The 21,115-nt window shown below is 47.5% G+C and overlaps 3 protein-coding genes across 4 annotated transcripts in view; 1 reads left to right on the forward strand and 2 right to left on the reverse strand.

Annotated features, from left to right (window-relative positions):
* MTRR (5-methyltetrahydrofolate-homocysteine methyltransferase reductase) overlaps positions 1-6,278 on the reverse strand; it is a 45,817-nt gene extending 39,539 nt beyond the window's left edge. Inside the window, exon 1 of the mRNA XM_081053257.1 lies at positions 6,147-6,278. The gene's annotated coding sequence lies outside the window, so the exon portion shown is untranslated. The remainder of the gene's footprint in view (positions 1-6,146) is intronic.
* A 413-nt stretch (positions 6,279-6,691) lies between these two features.
* CFAP90 (cilia and flagella associated protein 90) lies at positions 6,692-21,063 on the forward strand. Its single transcript, XM_081054224.1, has 3 exons — positions 6,692-6,995; positions 18,679-18,795; positions 20,374-21,063. The coding sequence occupies exons 1-3, from the start codon at positions 6,789-6,791 to the stop codon at positions 20,551-20,553; spliced, it is 504 nt and encodes a 167-aa protein (XP_080910350.1). The 5' UTR covers positions 6,692-6,788; the 3' UTR covers positions 20,554-21,063.
* Positions 6,933-21,115, reverse strand: part of ADCY2 (adenylate cyclase 2) — a 370,893-nt gene continuing 356,710 nt past the window's right edge. Inside the window, exons 26-27 of one of the 2 annotated variants that reach the window (XR_013993678.1) lie at positions 15,225-15,302; positions 6,933-6,953 (exon numbers count right to left, since the gene is read on the reverse strand). The gene's annotated coding sequence lies outside the window, so the exon portion shown is untranslated. Of the gene's footprint in view, positions 6,954-11,819; positions 15,303-21,115 lie in introns of those variants that run through there. The other variant, XM_081054221.1, reaches the window with a different exon arrangement.

Here is a 21,115-nt window from a genome sequence, read left to right on the forward strand (position 1 = left end):
CAAGCAGGAGACTAGTGGCTAAGAATCCAGCCTGGTCTGAGTACCAGCTCGGCCATGTGCGGAGTGACCATGGGCCTATTTCTTCAGGGATAATAAGATTAACAGGTTGTGAATAGTTTCCTAGAACGCCACAAGGTACCACATAATGGAGAGCTTAAAACAACAAATGTATTTTCTCACAGTTCTGGGGGCTAGAAGTCCAAAATCAGGGTGTCTGCGGGGCCGTGCTCCCTCTGAAGCCTCTACACACAGCATCTGGTGGCCCCAGGCATCCTTGGTCTGCATCCCTGCCTCTCACGTGGCCGGCTTCCGTGTGTGTGTGTGTGTGTGTGTGTGTGTGTGTGTGTGTGTGTGTTCACACCAGCCACGGGATTAGGTCTCACCCTAATAACCTCATCTTGGTTAAATCTGCAAAGACCCCATGTCCAAATAAGGTCACATTCACAGGTACTGGGGGTTAAGACTTAAATGTAGTTTTTGAGGGGGACACAATTCAACCCGTAACAGGTTGAAATGAGAGGATTATAATTAATAAAGCACTTAGAAAACTGCCAGCAGAGTAAGCACACAATCTATGCAGCTACTATTGGTCTGAATTTCCACCCTATCAAGCAATATACGAGGTGTGATCAGACAATACGGTGAATATTTAAATAAATTTATTACAATAAAAGACACATTGCCACTAATTCTCCTTAAAATACTCCCCCTCACTTCATACACAATTATCCAATCATTCTTGCCACTTTCTGAAGCAGTTGAGTCCTCTTTCGTTGCGCTGTCATGGCTGCCTTGATGTAAATCATTTTGACTTTGGGAAAGAGACAGAAGTCACACAGTGCCAGATTCAGTGAATAAGGTGGATGAGGACACACCATAATGTTTTTTGACAGAAATTGCCGTATACCAAAAGTGAGGTGTGACAGCGTTGTCATGATGGAGGGTGATTTATGGCACACTTTAAAACACACCTTCTCTCAGCTGTAGCTCACACCCGATTGACTGCACAAAACAAGTTGAAACTTTTCACTCACTGTTACTAAGTTTCAATGCGCCGCTTCCTGTGTTGAAGATCCTGCCTTTCCAGTGCCTTTCGGTTGGCTGGCACTCAGCAGCAGCATTCGAAAGGCTCCATTTCACACTTTGCTCTGGTACGGCAATTTCTGGTAAATAAAAACATTACAGTGTGTCCTCATCCACCTTATTCATCGGATCTGGCACCATGTGACTTCTGGCTCTTCCCCAAAGTCAAAATGACCATGAAATGTAACCATTTTCAATCGATTCAGGACATCGAGGCAGTCATGACAGAGCAACTAGAGACACTCACAATAGAGACTTCCAGAACTGCTTCAGAAAGTGGCAAGAATGATGGGATAAGTGTGTTCGAAGGGAAGGGAAGTATTCTGAGGGGGGGTTAATGGCAATGTGTTTTTTACTGTAATAATTTATTTAAACATCGTATGTTTTTATCACACCTCGTACTTCACTTGACCTTTTTGGGTCTGCTGACCTTTAGAACAGGAAGTGGGAACTACGTCGATGAGCTCTGAGATCATTCTTTCAAGTTCATGCCTGTAGTCATAGAGAAGGAGGAAACGTGGAAGCAAATAGAGACTGGATGGGAGAGAGGTGCTGGATCCTGACGTGTCCCTGTGCCCAGGTGACTTTGCCATTCCCTCCCCAGCCTCTAGGCCAGGGGTGTCCAAACTGCGGCCCGCGGGCCAACTGTGAACCGCAATCCATTGTTAATTGGCCCGCAGCAAATTCCAAAAATATATTTAGTTTACTTAAATAAACCAGGTGAGGCAATACGTACTTCACCTCGAGTGAGTGGCCCGGCTGTTTGTGTATTTTACTGCATATGGCCCTTGGTGAAAAACGTTGAAAAAGGTTTGGACACCCCTGCTCTAGGCATCATTTGCCACCCCCCTGTGACTCAGCTCATCCTTGGCTCAGAAACAACCCTGAGATGGGAAGTAAACAGCGTATAGTTTGAAGGGAGACAGACTTAACTAAATAGGCACACAGAGATAACGAGAGTTGGTTATAAATGCTAAGAAGGAAAAGCACAGCCTAACATTCTTCCTCCACCTTTTCAATTTACCTGACTCCCATCCATCATGACCTTTTCTCCCGGTTGCTTTAATCGGAATCAGATACGGCTCCCTCTGCACGTCTTGTTCCCTCCTCTATTGAGCCTTTGTCCAGTTTGGCTCTCCCCGACCCCTTTCCTTCATTCACCAAACGTTCATTAAAGAGCTCTGACAATGCTGGGCACCCACTAAATGCTGAAGCTCCAGATCAGCAGACAAGAGTCCCTGCCCAGAGGGGCTAGGAGTCGGGTGAGATAAAAAATGAACAGATGATGACAGCAAAGGGCTGCGTTCCTGAAGCACAAGCAAGACGTGGGGACTGAGGAAGGCTTCTGGTCAAGATTTGTGAGCTGTATTTTAGAAGGAAGGACGGAGGGTCTGTGTGGTGGGCAAGTTTTCAGGCATCGCATGGCCAGAGCCCCCAGCACAAAGCACGTGAGGTCGTCACTGGGAAGGAGGCTAGGCCTAACTCTGGCACTGCTTAAAGCAAATTTGTATATTACCAATCTGTAACATACAAAGTGTATATTACACAAATAATTTAGGCTAATAAGCAGATAAAAGGTTGCTGGTTTCACCAACTAGAGTGAGTTTGACAAACTGTCAGATTATAAAGCCTAATCCTTACAAACTGAATTCTCAGGTCACTGAATTTGAATGTCTACCTATACAAGCACAAGTGGAGCCATAACTTGATAATGTTTTCAAAGGAGGTTTAATATTGCTATAGTTTTTCAAAAGTGAAAGCAAAGAAAGGAAAAATGGTAAAGCTGAGAAAAATTGGTGGGAAAAAAATTCTTCTAATTTGCAAACACAACCCCTGCAGCACAGTGATATTCTTCATGCCTGCCACTAGGGGGCAGCAAATGTTAGGGCATTTGGGGGTTTCAGGCCTTGAAAAGAGATGATGGGGGGGAGAGGAGGAGAAGGAGGAGTGTCTGGCAGGGAGCAGAGCTGTGGAAGGATCAGAGACACCTCTGCCTGAACAGAACAGCACTTTGCCTGAACCAGGCCTGGACATGGAGGGTCGATGGTGTGCTGGGATGGAGAGATGCCTGCTGAGTGGGAGTTCCTTGAACACCAGGGTCCTACCTTCTGAATCTTTGTATGCCTGAATGCATATGGAGACTTGGGAAACATCTGTCCGTTGGCAGAAAGATCAGGAAGGGGCAGAATTCGGCATATTTGACAGACTTCTGGAAACACAAGGAAAGAGTTCCCTCTAAAAAGCTACACACACTGGAAGACTTTACAGAGGGAGGGATGCTGGCTCCCTGGTGGTGAAGGAGGTGAATTAGCCTCCAATGGCTGCGATTTCCCCAAGCTGGAAACATCCGCAGACCCACGTGGACTCTAAAGGCTTGGAGGAGAGTGCAATGAGGTACAGCCTGCAAACTGCCGGCCAGCACCTGGGAAGCAGGAAACGCTCAGGAAGCCTGTGGACTATTGTTACCGGTGCACGTTTTGGGCAGCAGTTGTCCTGGAACAACATGACAGCGCGTGGTGAGGCGGCCTGTCAGGAGTGCTAGCAAGGACCAACAGGACTGACTCCCGCTCCTTACCACTCCTGGGGGTGCCATGGGGCCACTGGCACCTGCTTTTGTTAATGAGCACGAGGACATCGTGCTGGGAAACCTGTTCTTGAAATCCTATCAGTGGAGGGATGTCTGCCTATAGGATCTGTGCCTCAAGGGCCACTGTCACCCAGAGAAGTTGCCTCAATTTTAACCCGATGCAGAGCTGCAGCTGAGGGGGTTTGGACGCACCCCCCTGCACTTAACCTACCTTTGAGGATTCTTAGGTCGGCTTCTCAGGCCAGGATGAACATTCACCCTTTTACGCGCACACTTGCTCTGTTGGGAGCCTGTCCAACCCAGCTCACTCACTTCTACCCCAGTCCACCAGGTACCCATCTTGGCTGGGCGGGCTGTCTCTTAGTTCCTTTGCTGTCCTATACCCCTTGCACAGCATTCAATAAGCCTAATTTTCAGTTGGTATCCTTCACCTGTTGGGTTCATCATGAGAAATTTTGCCTTAATATACTTGTAATACCATCTCAGAAAAACAACCATCTTCCACCCCCTCCCACATTCCCTGGTTTACAGGGCATGCTGTTGATGGCTAGAACTGATATTTGGGGTTCTGATCTCTGCAGGAAACAATATGTCCTAATAGCTCTCCTGTAACTTTGATTATGGAAAACTCTGAACACATATAAAGGAGAAACAATAGTATAATGAATCCACGTGAGTCTCTTTATTTGGCATGAAAAGTTACCAACATTTTCCAATCATGTTCCATCTATTCTTTTCCTTTTATTCCCCCCGTTTTTTAATTGGAATGTTTGTAGAAAAATCCAAGCTATCATATGATTTTATCCTAAATACTTCAGTATGCAACCATAACTAATACATTTTTTCTTTTTAAACTATTCTGCCAATATTACAACTAAGAAAATAATTATTCCCTATGATCATTTCATGCTTAGCCTATGTTTTACGTTTCCAATATCTCAAAAATAATTTTTTAACTGTTGGTTTGAATTGGAACCCAAATAAAGTACACATATTATTTTTAGATGTTCTACCACATAAATCTTAAGTCTCTTCTGTCTATAAATGCATCCCTCCCCCACTTAGCTTCCTATCTTTTACTTACTGGAGAAATTAGATCAATTACCCTGTAAAATGTCCCACATTATTGATTTGGTGTTATCTCACTTGTTCCTCTACCTGCTGTATTTCTTGTTAGTCTAAAGGGTAGGTCCAGATGCTTGCTCAGATTCAGCTGAAATGCTTTTAGCAAGGATGCTCAGAGGTGGTGCCCTGTATATGCTTCGCATCACACCATGTCCCACTGTCCCTTTAGTGACATTCATTGACTCATCAGTGGGTTCTGGATTACCAACTTGATCCATCCACTAGATAGTCCCCATCAACCTTCCAGTTAATGGTTTTAGCATCTGTTGTTGATTGTTGCCTACATCCACTGTTCTAGGTGTTAAAAAAATGATTACCTAATTCCACCACTTCTACTTTTATTAGCTTGTATTTGTCTATAAAGAAACTTCTCTATCAACTATTTGTGTACCCTAAGGTTTATACAGAAAGAAACAAGATAACTGTTTTTTCTTGTATTAATTTTTAGAATAAAGAGTTGGTGCTTTGGTCAGTTTTTCTTTTTTTGTTTTAGAATATTTATGAACTCATAAATATTTATATGTTTGATGTGCTTATATCCATTATAGTTGTCTTTTTGATGCTTAAATTGTCCCAATGAGCCACTTACAGGTAAAACCTGGTGACAAACAGGCTTTCTAAATCAGCTGACAACACCCTTGCTTTTTCATAAGGGAAAAGGCACAGAATGAGGTAAAGCCTTGTCTAATGCCACCATGACCACTGCCCACGCCCACCACCTGGGTCAGGCGGTTGGGAGGACAGGCAGTGGCTCCCTGGTTCCAGGAGCCAGGGTCGTGCTATTACTCTCACTGCTAAACAGCACTGACATTCACGGGAGGTTTGGAAATTAGCGCAGGTGGGTTACCTGGGCTTGCAGGAGCGTCAGTCATAACCCTGCGTTCATGCTGCCCTTTACGTTTGTTGCCTACACAGACGGGCAGTTCTCCTTCTAGCCAGTGTTTTTATACATCCATTCCTTGTACTCAACCATCAACTCAATGAGTTCTCAGCCAAGGGAACAGAGCTATTGAACCAGCAGCATTCATACAGAGAGACAGCAGAACCACGTTTACAGAGGTTCGGAGCAGCTGAGTTTTGCCAGATTTTCGATCACGCTGATTTAATTCCCGGAAGGCTTATACCTGCACTGGCCCAAACCACACGTGGTCACCGAGCACCTGAAATGTGGCTACTGCCACATGTTGAAATGATAATGTTTTGAACACACTGAATTAAATGTCATTGGAATTAATTTCAATTGGGTCCTTTTGCCTTCTTTGTATGGTTATGAGAAAGTTTTCAATTGCCTGTATGGCTGTCACTACATTCCTGCTGGACCGCGCCGCCTGAAACCCTCTTTGTCACTTACCCTTTTCTATCACCTGTCTTCGCCATCAGACTGTAAGCTCCACGCGGACGCGCGCCACTTGGTCCCAGGCTGCAGCTCCAGCGCTGGCACGTAGCGGGTGCGCGGTCATCTGCTCCCCAACGAGAGGTCCCTGAGTGGACGAACACACCCTGCACCTGGAAAAGTGAGTAGCCTGGAAAGTGCGGACCCCGGAGGTTTCTCCCACCCCGGACGCGGGACGCCAGCGCTGTAGCAGCGGGGGCTCCGCCCTAGACGCAAAACGTGGACAACACCCGGGGTGAGGCCAGGTGCCAGGAGGGCGGGGAGAGGCTCCGCCATCGGCCCCACCCTCCGCCCCGCCCCGCCCTCGGCCCCACCCTCCGCCCCGCCCCACCCCACCTCTCCTCCCCGCCCCTCCCCACCCTCCGCCCCGCCCTCGGCCCCACTCTCCGCCCCGCCCCCGGCCCCGCCCTCGGCCCCACCTCTCCTCCCCCGCCCCACCCCTCCGCCTCGCCCTCGGCCCCACCCTCCGCCCCGCCCTCGGCCCCACCTCTCCTCCCCGCCCCTCTGCCGAGCTCAGCCCGTCCGCGCAGCCCGTTGTCGCGCGGTCACCAGGCGACGGCCGAACGCGGGCGCCAGGCATCCCGTGGCGGGCGGACTGGGATGGGCTCCCATCGGGGGGGATCCAGCACGGTGGCCGCGGGGACGCTGGACGCGAGCGGCGTGGAGGACGAGGAGGAGGAGATCACCGCGGACACGCTGCGGTACAGGCACCGGCCGCTGCCCCTGTCGGCGCTGTCCGCCTTCAGCTACATCCCGCCGCGGCGCCTGGACCCCAAGGAGCACAGCTACTATTACCGCCAGGGCAAGGTGCGCCGCGGGTGGGGCTCGGGGCGGGGCCCGGGGAGGGGCATCGGGGCGCCGCGGCGCTGCCGGAGGTGGCCGGGGGAGGTGCTGCTTGTCAGGGGTACGCTGGTCTGCCCGGGGGGCGGGGGCCCCAAAGCGCACAGCTGCCCCGACCACCACAGTAAGGTACAACTGTCGCCCCCACCCAGGATTAGCAGGGGCGGAGCGAGTGTGGGGTTGTGCTCAGCCGGGACCAGGGCCTTGGAAAGGGCGTGCGGACTGCGCGCGGTGGGTGCGATGTTCAGCTCGGTGTTCGGAGCCGTTTGGGTTGGGTCAGGGTGCCCGTCAAGGAGGGAGGGAGAGCGGCTGGGCTTCTACTACTAGTGTCACCGCCACCGCTGGAACAGCCAGGTGACCCTCTGCCCAGCATCTGGAGGAGGGTCCCCTGGCGCCAGGGGAACGCTTCCTCTGGGGTCTGTCGGCTGCAGGCCTGCAGTAGCCAGGAAACAGCCACTGCCTAAAAGTCCTCGCCACTGTGACTGCCCTCCCGGTCGAGGGCACGGAAACCCTTCTAGAAGCCCACCCGCAAAAGGAAGACAAGGAGGCAGAGCTGAACAGCCTCCTGCCCGGAGGGCAAGGCTGGGAGCACGGTTAGGTTCAGGCCTGGACCCACTAGCCACATGGAGTCACGGGAAGAGCCTGTGGGTCTGAGAAGGCCACCCTGCAGCCAAAGCAGGAAGAGAAGCCAAAGAAAAAGAAAACCAGAACTTGTCATGAGTCGTCTCTTCCTTTCTTCCCGCTGTTTTTCCTAAATGTGTCCAGTGCCTTGCAGCTCAGGGTGCAGGCATGTCATATTAGGCACATGGATTGGGGACTCTCAGCCTCAGAGATAATGAGTGACCCAGAGGGTATAGATTAATCAAGTGCCTGGAGGAAGTAGGTGTTTCCCTCATTACGTACAAGGTAGTCTCACAAAATGCATCCTTCATTTTCTCCTTCCATCCACAATCCATGGAACCCAAATAAATCCCCATTCAGATCAGCTCAGCACATATGAGTACTTGCCACACGTGAAATGTAAGAGACTGTCATGGAGCTTTCCTAGCCTCGTAAACAGAAAGATTTAGACAACTGGTATGGGTCGAACTGAGTCCGCCTAAAATTCTTATGTTAGAGTCCTAACCCCCAGCACCTCAGAATGTGACTTTATTTGGAGACAGATAATAAAATTCAAGTGAGGGCATTAGAATGGGCCTAATCCAGTGTGACTGGTGTCCTTATAAAAAGGAGAACTCGACACAGACAGATAACACAGATGTGACTAGACAGGGAGAAGACTGCCGTCTACAACCCAAGGAGAGAAGCCTGAAACAGATCTTTCCTTCACAGCCCTCGGAACCAACCCTGCTGATACCTTCATCTCAGTGCTCGCCACCAGAATTGTGACACAATAAATGTCTATTGTTTAAGCCCCCGGTCTGGATACTTTGTTTTGGCAGCTCTAGCAGACTAACATATACACCTCAGCAGGAAGATCTCTTGTATCTGTTAGCACCTCTTCTCTTGGCTTTGATCGATGTGGAAGGACAAAAGGACACACGAAGAAAGGGGACATCGCAGTGTATCTGTCTTTGCAACCCAGTGTGCTGACTCCTAGGCTTGAATATATCCAGGTACTAAGACAAGAGGGCGTCTTGGGGCAATCGTTCCCAAGCCCACTGCCACCTGGACCTCATATCTTTTCCTCCTGTGAGCAACATGTCTCGGAAGAATTTTTATCTGTAAATAATTTCACTTATTAAATGAATTTCCCATTTTAAGTATGCAAACCCTATATCACTGCCAATTAATTTATGAGTCATGCATACCATTAATGCACAGCATGAGAGGACCAGCCAAAGAACAAGGTGTCTGGATGTTGTAAGTTGGTCTGTGTTGTTTTATGGAGAGAATACAAATTCTATCTGGCCTCTACATGAAAAAATTCACAATACACCATTTTACGTGTACCTTTGAGGGGTCTTACTAGTTACTACCTTGAGGCTATCAGGAAACAAGATAAAAGACTAAGCAGATGGGGGCCAAGATAGATATTTATCAGAGCTAGAAGCCAGGTTGCCAGTTACCACTAGGGACTCTGGCAAATAGGTTTGGGGACACATAGCTCACACTTACCCACCCAGCCACCACAGCTGTGGGCCCCAGAAAAAGCCAAGCAGAACCCCCTACCTGCTATGGGCCAGGCACTACCAAGGGAAAAGGGACAGAGTTGAGTCTGGCAGGCCCAGTATATGCTTCCTAAATTGACTGGTCTTACACATGGCTTCACCTTTCTGGGGCTGAATCAGCCAAGGGCAAAGAGATACCCAAGGTATAACGTGACTGGGCCTCTTTACTTGGAAGGAGATAAGGAATGGGCAAGAAGTGTGCCCCTCTACTTCAGGGGACAGCACATGGGGACCCTGGGCCAAATCTGGCCCATCACCTGTGTTAATAAAGTTTTATTAGAACACAGTCACAGCCCCATTGCTTTAGTGCTGTGTCCGGCTCCCACACAGAGCTGAGTGGTACTGACAGACACCCTGTTAGTGGCCTGGAAGCTTAAAACTGTGACTGTCCCTTTACAGGAAACATTCACCAACCCCTGCTCTGATGCATGGCTGCCTCGGGAAGGTGAGGTGGGCCTTAGAACAAAGTAACGCAAAGTCGATTTTAAGAAAACAAACAAAAAAAAAATTCAGGGCAGTTTTGATAGCTGGGGCACAGGCAAGTTAAATCCGGAGGCCTTTAGTGTCACACGAAGTAAATGATGCAACAGAAACAATGACACGTAAATGAAATTGTCTTGAGGATTTTCTGAACTGGCATTTAATCAGCTGCAGGACGCCAGAAACTCGTTCTCTGACCATAAGATCATTTGAACTAAAGACGGGAGCTCTGTCTCACAGGTTTGCGGGGGGACTCAGCTGCCCCTAAATCTGTTATAAATTCCAAGCCCCACTCCATCCTGAGAAGAAACATTGCAGAAGGAGCTCTTAAGTCCATTAGCGTGTGACACATGTAGTGCTGAGTCAGTAGCCCAGCCAAAGAGTCCTGGATAGAAATACTGGTGTCATGTTACTAGCTGTGCGAGCTCCGTCTCACTTTGCTCATCTATGAAACAGGAATAAAACAGTTCCATTGTGTGGAGCTTTTATGAGAACAAATTTAATTAATGCCATGTATCCCTGAAAATAAGGCCTAGCCAGACAATCAGCTCTAATGCTTGTTTTGGAGCAAAAGTATAAGATCTGGTCTTATGTTATATAAGACCCGGTCTTATATTATATAAGACCGGGACTTATATTAATTTTTGCTCCAAAAGACGCATTAGAACTGATTGTCTGGCTAGATCTTATTTTCGGGGAAACACGGTGGTAAAACATGGCACATAGTAAGCCCAGTGTAAGTAGAGCTGTTATTTACTATTGTTTGCTTTGTTAGTGATGTATTAGAGTTTCCTTCCACTGAGAGTTGTTTCCATGGGACAGTGTCTTATCCCCCACCCTGAGCCACTGTCTGAGATGAATACAAGTAAGGCAAGTAATTTGAGTGTGTCAGCCTGGTGTCTTCTAATCCCTTAAGGCATTGCCCCTGAGGGAGCCCAAAATTAAAGCTCTCAATGCAGCACACTTAAAGCCCCAGGAATGCCCTGCTCTTAAGAAAATGTGTTATCGCTTCTCGGCCTTTTGGCTAAGATCAAGTGAAGAAAATGTGTTATCTTAAGCTGCCAGCTACAATGCCATCACCCCCTGTCCTACTCCCTACAGGGTACCAGCTGCAAGGGCTTTTCCTATAAAATATTGGTCCACGGACAGCAAATTCCGTTCCGTGATGTTTTTAAATTACTTTTTTTCTTCTTCTGCCTTGTGCAACATTTCTGCTCCTCAAGTGGAAAAGCTAAGTTAAAGGAGAATGCCCTTTTATGATGGTTTCGATGAAATTTCTCAGTCTATAAGCTGCATTAAAAAAACATTCCTTGGCGGTTTAAGAATATGCTTTCCCTCATGCTAAGGTGGATTGTAGCTAGCTGTGTCTTGAGTGTAGCTTTGCTCAGAAAGCCCTAGTTTAGCTCTGATGGGATTAGCTGACTTTCCTCCTAGGTGTGTGGTGGGGACACAGAGGCCAGGGGCTGACGGTTTCTTTACCTTCCTGGTGACTGAGTTTCCCCTCATCGAATACAGCCAAGCACTTTGTAACTATAACAATGCATGTTGACTGTCCAGAGGTGCAAAAGAGACTCTCCGGAGGGCCTGTGCCAGGGTTCAGTAGACAGGAAGTGTTCAATCCAAGCTCCCCCAGCTTTGATTGGAGGGAGGGAGGAAGGAAGAGGCCACGTGTGTCCTTCTAGCAGAAGTCCTCAGGCAAGGCAACACCGGGCGTGGGGAGTAAGTGTTCCAACCAATCATAACCACCAGTGTGAGCACCTGGTGCGTGTCTTTCCATTGTGTGTATGAATGTGCTGACATGTGTCCAACTTTGTGTTAGGAGAACATGTTACATACAGAATATCACAAAATATTGTGTATGTATATACATATATACTATATATATATATATTTGCGGATTGCTCTTTTCATTTAATAAAATATCTTTGACATTTGTTTTCAAAATCATCCAATTGTAGGAGTACAACAAGTAAATGAAACAAGAAAATAAACAGCATTTTCCTCAATATATTTGATCCCAAGGAACATGTAAGATTAGATTTGTATCAGCCTTCACGGATGGCCCTTTCTTTCTGTGCTGTGAATTGCAGGTGGGCGGGGGGTACGTGGGGGGCTATTATCAGCAGAAGAGGAAAGACAGCTGGCTCCACCATCATCAAGTCTCCTCCTGGCGACACGTTTGGCAGAACGACAATGCAGTTTCTCTGACTCAGAGCGCACCTCTAGCAGGAAGCAGACACGAGAGCAGAGGGAGGAGCTGCTTGACTTCAACTCCCAGGTACAGGCAACCGTTTCCAAGGCTCTGCCTTGGGCAGCCATGCCAACAAGAAATCCATCCAAAGGAGTGAAAATGATGCCTCACCAAGACTGCTTGTAATGTGGTTCTTATTAAATTGATAAAATATTCAGATGATTCAAAAAGTTACAAACATTTCCAAAATTCGTGATCATAATCCACCAGAGAGGAAACAGACTATTTGTCAGACAAACCAAAGAAAATAGTTGAGTATTGTGCTTTAAAAAAAAAGCTAACATTGTGTCCTTGACAAGCAACAGTCCCACTGAGATTCAGAATCTTGAGTGACGTTACAATTAATTAAAATGCCCTCATCACGCTTGATACTGCTGCTAGACTCCCAAGGAGAAGTGCTGAATTTATCGGAAGTAAATTGAGGCCCTTATGATTCAAAGGAAACACTGTGAATCACATTGGGAATTTTCATATTTGCAAGTAGGTCACACAGCTCTGGACAGGCAGACAGTAACCGAAAGCCTCCAGATGAAGAGGTAACAGTACGGTGACCTATGAAGAGAGGCAATGAGCAGAGCTCCGTCCTAAGTTGATCACTGTACCAGTCAAGGAGGGCTAGGATGTGCCCTGGGAATGAATGGGCCTAGAACCCTGCGAGTCCTCACCAGTTGGAGCCTGCTAAACCTGACAATGGAGAGCCGATGTTTAGCATCTCTTCTGAACTCTGCTTTCAGTAGGAAGGCTGACATTGGCCGTGGTGGGAGTATTTACACCACAGAAATCAGCAAAGGCTACAAATCTGGTCTTTTTTGCCTCCGATTTATTAACATAAGCATACCACTGACTGTAAGCTTATAATATAATGCAAGCTTGTTTCTTTCTCACATGTAGCCCAACATGTCTATTTCTCCGGCCCGGCTTCTTAATGCAATAACTTGGGGAACCAGGCTCCTCCTTGCTAGTGTCTCCATGATTACCAGGGCTGGGAATCCTTGGGACTTTGCAGTCCTTTATTGCATGCTTTGAATTTGCTAACCAGTGAGCAAGGAGAGAAAGCCTGGAGGACTGCAGGAGAGTATTTTATGGACCAGGTCTTGAAGGTGGTGTCCATTAGTTTCACACACATTCCCTGGCCAGAGCCAGTCACCTGGCTGCCGTCTAATTGTGATGGAAATTGGGAATTGCAGTCTTCTGTTTGTTCAGAAAGGGGGAAATCTGCTTGGTGAGCATATAGTATTACCCCTGCCCAGTGATCATGGAACAATGTATTAATTTCTCTTGTTTCCATCTTGTTCTCAGAATTTACCTGGTTTAGGCTTCAAAATGGGCGTTTATTTATACTTAAAATAGTCTGAAAGGGAAGAGAAAATAAAGGTCTTGGGTCTCAGTTTGCTCAAAATATTATCCCATTTATTTGTGTGAGATTGTGTGGAACATCTGGGAGGAGGCACTAGCCATAATCAAAGCCCAGAGATGTCCCCTTGTGGACTGGAGGTGGTAGGCCAGTACTTCTTGTGCATCTACTTCCATTAGTTAGTCATAATAAGGTAGGTTATGCTGCAGTAACAAACAATTCCCAGGCTCAATGGCCTAAACACGCTTGTTTCTCATTCTGAAAGTCCATCAGGAGTCAGAATGGTGGCCCTGCTCAGTATAGTCACTCAGCAGCCACCATGGAAGCTACAAATATCTCAAAATGAAGCTTCAGGAAGTCCCCAGGCACTGGTTCTGCCTGAAGAGTCACGTCATCTCCACTCACAGTTAATTGGTTAGAACTTGTCACATGGCTTCACTAACTCAAAGGAGCAGGGAAAATGAACCCTCTGTGTAGTCAGGAGTAGAGGAGACTACTGGTGATGTCTGCCAGCCCAGAGGACCTACCAACTCAGTTTACCCAGACCAGAGTGCTCCGAGGCTGGGTGTCTGGCTCCACTGCAATAACCGTTGTTTTTATCTCCATTCTGACTGTTTGTTCTTCAAAAGATGGCTGCGTCTCTTTACCAAGTGCGTTTGTTAGAGCTGGTGTTGCAAAGTACCACAGAATGGGGGGCTTAAACAACAGAAATGTATTCTCTCATAGATTCTGGAGGCCAGAAGTTTGAAATCAAGGTGTCTGCAGAGTTGGTTCCTTCTGAGGCTACGAGGGATATGTTCCAGGACTCTCTGTTTGACGTGTAGATGACCATCTTCTCCCTGTGTCTTCACCTCGTCTTCCCTCTCAGAATGTCTGTGTCTGTGTCCAAATGTGTTTTACAAAGACACCAGTCTTATTGGATTAGGCCCTCCCCACCCCATTATGACCTCATCTTAACTAATTACATCTTATTTCTAAATAAGGTTGTTGTCTGAGGTACTAGGGGTTAAGACTTCAACATATTAATTTTGGGAGGATGTAATTTAACCCATAACACACAGGGAGATCGCTTCCCAGAGGCTCTTGCTTTAGTGGTGTGGTCCCTCCTGCGGACTCCAGTCACACTGCTTCCTACCCACAGCCACACAGGAGCTGATCCTTCCTCTGTTATCACTGGATTTGGTGCACACTTCTGTAACTCCTTGTGGACTGTGTTGAAATGTGTAATTAATGGGTTTATTTCCAGTCTCAGCCTGTGGTCTCTGAGGTAGAGACTCCCTAGCAGTGTCCTCACACAGTAGTGGACCCGATGTGCTTTGGAGGTTGAGAACTGAAGGCCTCTACTCTGCTCATGGCAGCGGCAGTGGCTGAAGGCTGTGGACTGGCATGATTTTTCAATGTTAGGACTGGGGGTTGCTGCTGGGAAACGTCTGTCATCAGGTGCCAGAACCAGAATAAGACCATGGAACATTTTAACACTACCCACAACACAAAGAACAAAAGCAGATCTCGCACAAATGGGCTGTTTAATTTTTTTTTTTAAAGCAATGTTATGTGTGAAATAGAGGAAACCTCTCGAGAGATTTTAATAGCAAACTACCAGTAAAGCCAGATAACATCTAAATCCAGATTGGTTTCTATTAATATCATTTTGCTTCAAACCACAAAGGAATAAAAGACAAAAAAGAAAGAAGAAAGATTAATCATTAAAATCCGGGAAAGGCAGATTTTTGGTTTAATTAGGAGTTGAAAATGGGCAGTCACATTGCTCAGAGGCTGCCTGCCCGAGGATGAATTTTTTTCTTTTTTTCCTTATGTTTCAATGATAGAAAAATTTGTTTTGATTCTGGAAAGTTCTGAATATGCAAAATCCCCACAAAAGAGAGCTAGAGATTCTGATCACATCATCAGCAGTGAGATTCCTGGTAAAGACTACTCACAGGTATGGGGGGGCTCTTGGTCACGAATTCCGGGGTTGTGAAGCAGGCACTGCTCAGAGATGTAACTGTTACAGAGACCTATTAGAATGAGAAGAAATAGGCATTATTCTGCAAAGCTGCATGCCATAGCGGATTTCTCCAGCTTGGGAAACAAAATAAAGTGAAATTTTCTTTCTCATTAGGGCACCAGTGACTGCATTCTCCTCGATTCCATTCTTCCCTCTTCAGACTCTTTCTCCCAGGATACCTCCCAGAACCCCGGGGTCCTTACTCAGATCCGAAGGATCAGGCATGGATGGGTCCGCCTTGCACCAGCCAGAGTTCCTGGAGGCTCCATTTTGCCCTGCTGTCCATGCTGCCCCCTTCTGGCATGGCTGCCCTCTGACCTGGGTGTGGCTGGTCACCCACAGGTAGCCATGCAGGAACAGAGGCGGGCTGCTGGTCACTTCCACTTTGGCCCAAGGTTCTTGGGGTACAGACGAGAGCACCTCATGCCATGAGTGCAGCTCCCACCCAGGTGCTCAGTCTTAGGGACCAGGTCTTTCTTGCACACCCAAGCTATTCTCCTGAAACACACCTGTTTCCCAGGGTCAGCCAGGCAAGGCGGGATTCCAGCAACAAGGGGACATCTAGACTGACTGAGAGCCTTGCTTAAATTACTGTGTATAAATGGCGGAGGCGTGGGGGTGATGGGTGTATCAAGTTACCATTCCCGTCTGCCTGCTGGCCTCAGCTAGGCCTGGCCCCAAAGTGCTGAAGCCCAAAGGGAAGGGTCTGCATGCTGGCCCCTCCCTCGCTGCAGGCCAGCCTGCTCCTTTGGGGAATTTGTCCCCTACATCCCTGTGATGGGGGTTGTGTTTGACCGTCTGCTGTGTTCTGCAGGTTACTGCAAAACCTTCAGGCCTGGCAGCTTACCGCAAAACAAAGTTTGCTGCAGGTTTGCTTAACCTCTCCAGGCTGGAGCTGCTGATCCCATCAGCCTCTGCTTCTGCGGACATCTACACACTGTATGTTAGTGATACGGAGCTCTCGCTATCATTTCCTAAAGGGCCTTTTTTAGTTTGAATTTTATTTGATAAGCGAGTATCTGATTTTTACAGTCAAAGTGATCGATATTGTCTTTGTGACATTTTCCCCATTGCTTTGATGCGTAGGTCCCTTACGGGTTTTCTTTTCTCTTATTTTTCTAATCCCTCCGGAGATTACTTTTGTCTACAGTGTGAAGACCAAAGTAAATTATTTTTCCCCCAATAGCTAGTCAATTTTTAAATACCCAAAGCTGACTAATGTATCACCTCTGCACAGATTTGGGCTTTGTGATTTTTAACCCTATGAATACATGAGGTATAGTTTAAATTGCCTTCAGTTGAGGTGAATGTCAAGACTGGCCAGACCAATGTGTGAACAGACCCAAGAGTTGAGTGGGTGACAGAGAACGGTGCTGAGAAGAAGCTCTGGCACGGTGACATCATTAGATGGCCATTGGGCCCAGACTCAGGAGCCGCCGCTCCTGCCTCCATGTTACCTGGAGTGACTTTGAATGTAGGCAAACCAGGATTCCAGCAGTCACTGAAGAAGTGTGTTGCCATCGAGTTCTTAGGAGGCCTAAAATAACAGTTCTAAAAGATTGTCCTGTTTTCCTTACTAAATGGTTAATTGCATTAGGACAGTAGCTATATGTGAATTATCTTCAGAACTTCCCAGCAGAAGCAGCGCAGGCCACAGCATGACCCGTGAGTGATTTGTTAAGGCTGGGCTGAAGCTGTAGCTCACTTGAGTCACTGCCAGTGCTGCTGGCAGCCCCGAGTTCCCGCAGTCAGACCGGGCAGTATGAGTTTTCCGGGAGACCGCACACGTTAAACATCCTTCCCTGTTTACCGTCGACCTCTGTGTCCAGCCGTAGGAGAAAATCATTCTAGCATTACTATCTGGGGGAAAAACTAATGAGCAAACACTGGTTACAGAGCCAGTGCCCCCAAATCCCAGTGAGGAGGCATGTCTGGGTTTGCTGCTGGAGAGTTCGAGGCAACTGGCACTTGGCTGGAGGAACATAAATGCTGTACAAGGTGAACATTAAACATCAGCTAAAACCTGGATTTCTCTCCCTTTTACTAGGTACCAAGGCATGTTTACTTTTGTGTTAAGAATAAGTTTGGATGAAAGATGGAGATATCTCTGTTAACAGGATCACTTGCTAAGATATCACAGCTGTGTGTGTGTTATTTTATATATGTTTGATATATATACATGTGGATATTGCATTTATATGAGGTTGGACAATTAAGGTTGCAAACTCATCCTAGAAAAAGTGCTGCATCCCTCATTGCTGAATATCACTACGGTCACCTTCGAAGTACTCCCCTTGGGAAGCTATGCACCAATGCCAGTGCCTAGTCCACCCTTCAGAGCAATTTTGGAACTCTTTTTCTGGAATGGCCATCAGAGCTGTTATCGTTTTACCCTTGACATCCTGAATGTCATCAAAACGTCTTCCTTTCAATATTTCCTTTATCTTCAGGTAAAGAAAGAAGTCATTGGGAGCCACATCAGGTGAGTAGAGAGGGTGTTCCAATACAGTTATTTGTTTACTGGCTAAAAACTCCCTCACAGACAGTGCCGTGTGAGCTGGTGCATTGTTGTGATGCAAGAGCCATGAATTGTTGGTGAAAAGTTCAGGTAGTTTTTGTCTAACTTTTTCACGCAGCCTTTTCAGCACTTTCAAATAGTAAACCTGGTTAACTGTCCAGGTGGTACAAATTCATAATGAATAATACCTCTGATATGTTAAAAAAAGGTTAGTAACATCATTGCAACAAGTTCGCAAACTTGTCAGCCCTCAAATACACATGGAATATATAACAAATACATATATTTGTACATTTAGATGAGTTACAATTGTTTTAGTTACCACATATGATTAAAGAACATATTTCTTTCTGAAGAAGGATTTGCAGATAGAGAGCCCTCCTATTGGTTAGCAACTTAAATGATAACTTGTGTTTGTTTATATTATCCTAATATTGAGGTTATTGTTACTGTTCAAAGCAGTACAAGCTTATTATAGAAAATTTGAGAAAACAAGAAGAGTAGAAGTGAAGGAGAAACACACACACATCAAGTGGAATATTATTTTAAGGTTTGCGCCCTGGTGATGTAGTCAGAAAGAGTGCCGGGAACATGTCTTTGCGGTGGGGAGGGGGGGGACTATCTAGGAAACCTGGAGAAACAGCGCCCCTGGCAATGTCCCTGCCCCCCTGGGGCCTCTCAGCAACCTGCTCTGGCTGGTGGGGCCTGGCCTCCCTGCTCATGAGGCCATCTCCCCTGGTACCCACCCTCAGTGCAGTTGGGATATGCTATCCGTCTCCCTCGGAACAGGCTGGCTTCCGAGCTCCATGATGCTTCAATGGCTGGGCCTGTGAATAAACCTATGCTTCCTTTCTCTTTTTATTCTCAGACAGGAGTCATTTCCCTCTATGACTGTGTTTTTAAGAAAAACCCAGGTTATAATCAGAAATTGCACCGAGATGACAGAGAACATGCCAAAAGCCTGGGACTGTGTGTTAACGAGGAGGTAAGATTAAGACAGGACATTCACCAGGGGTTGACAGTCAGTGCACGTGTGCTCATGTCATACTGTGTCCAGGGGTGTCGCTTGTGTGGCTCCCCTCTATCTTACTGTGACAAAAGGTTGAGACTAAGCTACTGTCACAGCTTGCTTTATTCTGTCACGTTACTATGTCTTAATTTTTATGATTGTTGTTTCGTTCTGTAAAAGTTAACAGTTAAATGAAAGCAAAACTAAGAAGTTCTTTCCAACAGAAACAATAGGGTTTTACTTAATCTCTGAGTCCAGGCTGTCACAGTTGTTCTAGGGACGCTGGGCTTCTGAGGTTGAAACCACACAAGTTCATTTCCAGGCGACTACGACCACCATGGGTAGCACAAGTCCTCTTTTCTCTCCACATGATTTTCTGAAAGGGAAGCTCTGCGTGCAGGCAGCTGCACAGGTGGGTAGCCAGCAGAAGGAACAAAAGTCCCAGGGTGAGGGGGTCAGGATGACAACAGGCATTCTGGGTGAGGGGGTCGTGTACCCCTGTGTGCCCCCTGGGCCGGACCCTCCTGCTGCCTCTCCACACGCGGACATGGTCCCCGCAATGCCTGATCTGAGGACGGTATGATCATTATACGTTGGGTGCTGAATTTATATCATTCTAGTCTTTTACACGATACACAGGAATCAGAACAACGTACAAGCTTTGGGTGAGATTTCTTTCTAGAGCATTGGATTCTTGCCTGTGGCTACAATTGTTTAACACCACCACCATGTGACTTTCAATGAAACTTATTACTTTAATATGAAATTAAGAGATGGAAGTAGTGTAGTATAAGGTATGACCATCTAAGTCATGGGCATTAGCAGTTTTTCCATTGTTTTTGTTATGTTAGTTCATTTCGAGTTGGTAGAGAAGTCAATGCTTTCCTCCCATAAGAACACACCCAGCATTTCCTATATCGAGTCAGTTTTTGTGCGCCTTTCACGTACTGCTGAGCATAAAGGGAACAGGGTGAAACATCTGCCCTCCTAGAGCTGACATTCCCACGAGGAGACAGAAAAATAAAAGCCAAATAAATAAGAATGAATCCGGGTAGTAGTAAGTAGTATGCAGAGAAATAACGCCTTTAAATGAAAGGGTTGGGGGGGTTGGAAAGATGGGGGGTTGCTGGAGAGATGAGGAGGAGCCTGGGGAGACGGGGGTGCCTAGGAAGACAAGGGGGTGCACTGGGGTGATGTGCCTTTGGGAAAAGAAAGCGGGTGAGAGGGAAAGAAAGGCAGGCAGGAGGAGGGCCAAGAGGAGGGCGGGAAGCGAGGGAGAACGTGAACCTGAAGTCAGAGGGCCCCTAGCATCTTTGCTTTCCTCTGAAGAACTTGACACCAGAGGGCTCTGGGCTGAGGGGCAGGGTCTGACCTAGTTCACAGGACCCCCTGGTGCCACTGTGGAGTCACTCCCAAGAAGCCAGGGTGGAGACAGGCTGCAGGCGTGCAGTTGTGCCAGGCAGAACCAGCTTGCGGGTGCCGGGCTGAGGATTAGCTGAGCCATGCTGAGGGTGCGGGTGCGAGCTGACCTGAGTGTTCTGATCCCCTGGGCAGGAGCAGGAGCGGCCCGTGGGGGTGCTCATGTCATCGGTCTATGGGAGGCGCATACACCAGCCCGTGGAGCCTCTGACCCGGGACTACAGCCGCACCAACAACCTGAAGACCGACTTCTACAGGAAGAATGACATCCCCAGTTTCAAGGCGCCCGGCTTTGGGCACGTCTCCCCAGCCTGACGCCCTCCTTGTGGCCCGGAGGCAGCTGGCAGGGGAGGGGCAGGCCTTCTAGGAGCTGGCCTGCTGCCTCTGGGGTGTGACAGCGGGAGGCTGGCACGGCTTTCCCTAAGGTTGCCTTGGCAAAGAGCCTGGCCAAGCACCTTTCATACTGAAGATGAACATTGTCATGGTTTTGACATGAAACCGTTTCAGGTGCTGAGCCACTGTGAGCACCGGAATAAAATGAGAACTGTTCCCACATGACAGTGGTGGGGTTGCTTTTTGTTCACCAGCTCTCCACGTTCACAGGGCTCCTGGGGGCTCTGGGGGCTCCTGGGAGCGGTGTGCAGTTTACTTTTCTTAACAGTTATGGAAGCCGCCGTTGGCTGATGGCACAACGGCACTTACATTTCCCTTTCTTCCAAGAGGAGGTACAATGAAATCGCATTTGGCACAATTGAACTCTCTACCACAGCACTTCCCGCCCTCCTCTGCTCTGAGCCGCCATCAATGGAAGTTTGCACAATTGAGAACAAAAGTCCTAGTAAGGATGGGTGGCCTTGGTGGGCTGCAGTGGCCCTGT

The sequence above is a fragment of the Rhinolophus hipposideros genome (genome assembly GCF_964194185.1).
Source record: "Rhinolophus hipposideros genome assembly, chromosome: 7".
NCBI classification, from domain to species: Eukaryota; Metazoa; Chordata; class Mammalia; order Chiroptera; family Rhinolophidae; genus Rhinolophus; species Rhinolophus hipposideros.

What these genes read in the sequence shown, in the direction of transcription:
- CFAP90 (XM_081054224.1), top strand. Translation starts at nt 6,789, where the DNA reads ATGGGCTCCCATCGGGGGGGATCCAGCACGGTGGCCGCGGGGACGCTG. An exon ending in ACTATTACCGCCAGGGCAAG is followed by an intron (nt 6,996 to 18,678) that starts GTGCGCCGCGGG and finishes TTTTATTCTCAG; the next exon opens with ACAGGAGTCATTTCCCTCTA. An exon ending in GACTGTGTGTTAACGAGGAG is followed by an intron (nt 18,796 to 20,373) that starts GTAAGATTAAGA and finishes TCCCCTGGGCAG; the next exon opens with GAGCAGGAGCGGCCCGTGGG.